General features: G+C 29.7%; 1 protein-coding gene across 2 annotated transcripts; it reads left to right on the top strand.

Moving 5' to 3' along the window:
- Positions 1 to 112: 112 nt before the first annotated feature.
- On the top strand, positions 113 to 3988 carry LOC118756644. 2 transcript variants are annotated; one of them, XM_036491399.1, is made up of 3 exons: positions 113 to 578; positions 682 to 843; positions 1201 to 3988. In XM_036491399.1, exon 3 carries the CDS (start codon positions 1621 to 1623, stop codon positions 2605 to 2607), a length of 987 nt encoding a protein of 328 aa, XP_036347292.1. In that variant the 5' UTR covers positions 113 to 578; positions 682 to 843; positions 1201 to 1620; the 3' UTR covers positions 2608 to 3988. The 2 variants fall into 2 exon arrangements, 1 of the variants encoding a protein (XP_036347292.1); XR_004995131.1 differs by lacking the exon at positions 1201 to 3988 and adding an exon at positions 908 to 945 and having other exon boundaries at positions 133 to 578.
- The last annotated feature ends 299 nt before the right edge of the window (positions 3989 to 4287 follow it).

Here is a 4287-nt window from a genome sequence, read left to right as displayed (position 1 = left end):
TTTTTATTTATTGTGAAAAATTCGTCTTATGTAGACTTATACTTTTATAAAAAATTGCAAAAAAGAATAGAATACAAAACTTTGTACTTATTGTGAAAAATTCATTGTATGTAGATTTTGGTCCGCCACCGTATGTTTAAAAATACGTTTCATCCATTATATAGCTGTTATGCTATTACTAGGGTACACACTATTTTCTAAATTATTCGATTCTCTACCACCTAGTCAACTTATTTTGGTCGTCGTGGAAATTCTAAACGACCGTGTGGTAAATTATATGATCGCTATTTTAATAATCGAAAAGGAAAAAAATTTACCTACGTGTTCAAACACACCAAGAGGCAACGACACGAGTACAAAAACAGACCTTTCCTGAACTGGACGAAATTTTATCCAAAAAAATTCAAGTTTGGCGGAAATATAATGATAGCCCACTAGAGGAAATTGTGGAGAAGTGGAAAACGACACATCTATATAGAAATATTTATCTCATGAATTCATTGGAAAGAGGGGAAACGATATCCGCATTTATAATCGAATGGCCTTTGTACAAACATTGTGTTCTTGGACCACAGCTGGTAAAATTTTTTTGCTTTTGTAAAAACATTTATATTTAATCTTATATTCCGTGTTAATAAATATATAAATAAATATTTTCTTCAAACTTTCACAATATTTCAGATCAATTGTGATTTTGATATACTCTATCCGAACAAAGGAACAAATTTGCATACAAAGTGGGAAGATTTCGTGCCATTAATATACAGCTATTATAAGAAAAATAAAAGGACAAAGTTTCCCGAGAAATTTTAATTCAATTGGAAAATCAAAACCTCGCTGCAGGTAAATAAATAACTGATACGAGTTTCAAGCTATTTTTATATGGTACATACGTTTATATTTTCAGGTACTAGAAATTATATTTGGGGTATTCACAACGGTGTCGTAAGTGTCGTATTGTTGTATGTCGCAAACTTTAAACGCCTAAAAAATATATTAAAGAGGTTCGTAAAGCACCATCAAAGTAATATTATGAATTTTTGCGGTGTTAAATAATAGTTGGTTGTCGTTTCAAGTTCTCTAAGCATTTATTTAAGCTTTTAAAGTTTACGACATACAACAATACGACACTTACGACACCTTTGTGAATCCCTCAATTATATCTTTACTGCTGAATGCTGTTATAACACCCGTTGACAGGTACAAGAACAACTCGTCGTTTAAAAGGGTAACTATTCAGGAAGGAGTGGACAGTTTTTTAGTCCATGTAAACTCTGCATCAAATTTGGAGGAAACATTGGCCGAAATAAGGGAACGTTTTTCGCACAAAAATAATACTTTGCAACCCATTATAATAGCTACTGGTTCTAGTATTAACTCTTTAGATATTTTTTTTGTACATATATCTAGACGGAACCAAGCTCAAGTTCTCATCATTTTTGGCAGCTCTGGATTTATGTTTTAAAGTTTTTGATGTACAATATCCTTTATACTGTAAAGGTGTTTGGCTTTTTATCCAAAAGTTTTTTTTTTTTTAAATTGACACAAAATACGACGAACATCAGCCTAAAGTTGGTGGATTGAAATCTCATTTGAATTCGTTATTAAATAAAAAATATAATGTATTTTTGCTTTGTTTGTGAATACAGAACTGAAACGGTTAAAAAGTTAATATCTCATTTCAATAGTGAACATAAATTGAAAAATTTTGCTGTATATAAATGTGCACAGAAAAACTGTTTGCAGCATTTTTCAAGTAAATGGTCATTTGCAAAACACCTTAATAGGCATGAAAAATATGCTAATGATGATAACTTGAGTTTAAATAATGTAAAGTCGAATTCTGAAAGTTTCAACAACACTGACCGATCATCATATAACTGTACTAAGCCAGAATCTCATATTTGTAAAACGGATAACAATCCAAATGATAAAATTATAGGATCAGCTGTAATATTTTCATGTGAACTATATTCAAAAAACTATTTAAGTAGTAGTATCCAAAAAAATGTTTCGAATATATGTAAAATATTGGTTGCTAATATTAAAGATACACTTAAGAATGAGATTGATATTCCATTAACTAACAAACTACGCGAAGTTTTTAAATTATGCTCTGATCCACTGCAATACGTAAACACTGAATATAAATTTTTTAAGTACATCCAGAGCAAAAATTTGTTTCACAGTTTTTCTGAGCATACTATAAACAATGAAATTGTACCACGTATCCGACTTGGAAATCCCACTTTGGCTGAAACTAATTCAAAAGCTTATATTACGCCATTACGCTTTCAATTTAAAAAAAATTTCGAATTAAAATCTCTGCTTCGAAAAACATTGAACAACACACAATTCTTACAAAACCAAACGCAATATTCAAATTTTGTAAATGGATCTATTTTCAAGTCGAAGGAGCAAAAAATTGGTAAAGGAAAGTTGATTATACCATATTTTCTTTACTCTGATGATTTCGAAACAAACAACCCTTTAGGAAGTCATACAACAAAAGATTCTATACGCGGATGTTATTATTCTTTTCCGACAATACCGCAATATTTACTGTCTAGTTTGGAATTTATTTTATTGTCAAATCTTGTTATTTGAAAGATTTGGGAAGTAATTCAGCCTTATATGGTCTCATTCAAGAAATTCGATTTTTGGAAGAAACGGGTTTAGAAATAAGTGCTGATGGAAATAGCTATCATTTTTTTTTTACATTAGGACTTGTTCTAGGGGATAACTTAGGTATGAAAACAATATTTGGTTTTTGTAAATCATTTCGATCGTACAAATTTTGTCGTGTTTGCAGAAGAGGCAAAATATATAGTTACAGAAAGATGTAATCGAAGCAAATGATTGTATAAGAAATATACAAAATTATTCTGAAGATCTTAAGTTAAACAATTACAGTGTAGCAGGTATAGTAGAATAACGTATATTTAATGATATTAGCACTTTTCATGTTACTCATAATTTTAGCGTTGATTAATGCATGGCATTTTTGAAGGTATTTGTCGCTATGAAATAACCCCATCACTATTGTACTTAAAAAAAAAAAAACTTTTCCTTAGACTTTTTAAACACACGCAAACAAAATTTTATGTACGGGGAAACCGAAATAGGAAATTTTTCAGGCCCGTTAAAATTACACTGTCGTCTTAAGTCAAATTTAAAAATGTCTGCAAGTGAAACTTGAACTTTCACACATTTTCTGCCACTAATTATAGGGGACAAAGTGCCACGATATGATAAAGTGTGGAAGCTTATCACATTATTAATCAAAATCATTGATATTTGCCTATATTCATCTTTCACTGAAAATGACATTGAACTCCTTATAGATACGATATCTCGTCATCGCAAATTGTATTTGGATTACTTAAGCCAAAGCACCATTTCTTGGTCCATTATGGGTCGGCAATAAAGGCTAGTGGGCCTTTGAAATATATATGATGTTTAAGATTTGATGCGAAACATACAGACTTAAAAAAATATACGTCTGTCATAGAGCCGGAAAGCTATCGATGGTTGTGGCCACACCATGTGTTATTCATAACACAGATAAAAAACAAGTGAACGAAGACAATACACGTACAATTGATTTTTTTGCAGTCATGTAACTTAACAATAGAACATTTTACTTTAGCTGACTCAGTGACCTTCAAAGGAAGTGTTTATAAAAAACACTTTCATCTCTCCAGATTTTTACAGTTATATAAAATCGAAGGACTTCTAATTGACAAACAAAATCAACTGTTTATTGTTTCTACCAAAATTCAGTTGAAAAAATTTTATGAACATTACCAATCTTATGTTGTTGGAATAAATACCAATGAAATGTGTTTTAATTAAATTGAATTTTTTACTAGTCCTGGCAGATGGTTCAGTATATCTACGAAATAAAATGTTGTGACTACTTAAATAATATTTATTTAATTTATTGTTAAACAAAAGTAAAATGAAAATGTAAAATGTGAAATGTGAAATGGTCAAAATGTCACTTAACTTAATCAGCTGACCACAAGTGTATGTTGTTAGCTATAAGGAAATATTTTATATACTTCATCAAATTATATGAAATAAATGATCTAGGAAAACATACTTAAACACGATTTTTATTTATTTTTATAAAAAATGACTATTTTGACTGTCAATAAAACTGTATTTACAGTTAAATTAACAGCAATTTTGCAGTTTTATAAACAGATTGAACGATTATTTTAACGTAAATATGTGGTAAAACAACAGTCGCGTTTGCTAAAAATTAACAGAAATATTTTATAT

The sequence above is a fragment of the Rhagoletis pomonella genome, unplaced genomic scaffold (genome assembly GCF_013731165.1).
Source record: "Rhagoletis pomonella isolate Grant_MI unplaced genomic scaffold, Rhpom_1.0 Rhpom_scaffold_11317, whole genome shotgun sequence".
In the NCBI taxonomy this organism is placed as follows: Eukaryota; Metazoa; Arthropoda; class Insecta; order Diptera; family Tephritidae; genus Rhagoletis; species Rhagoletis pomonella.
Note: the sequence above shows the minus strand (reverse complement) of the source record. Positions and strands in the feature narration are given on the sequence as shown.

Excerpts from the sequence above, each read along its gene's own strand:
- LOC118756644 (XM_036491399.1), top strand. The coding sequence starts at position 1,621 with ATGTATTTTTGCTTTGTTTGTGAATACAGAACTGAAACGGTTAAAAAG.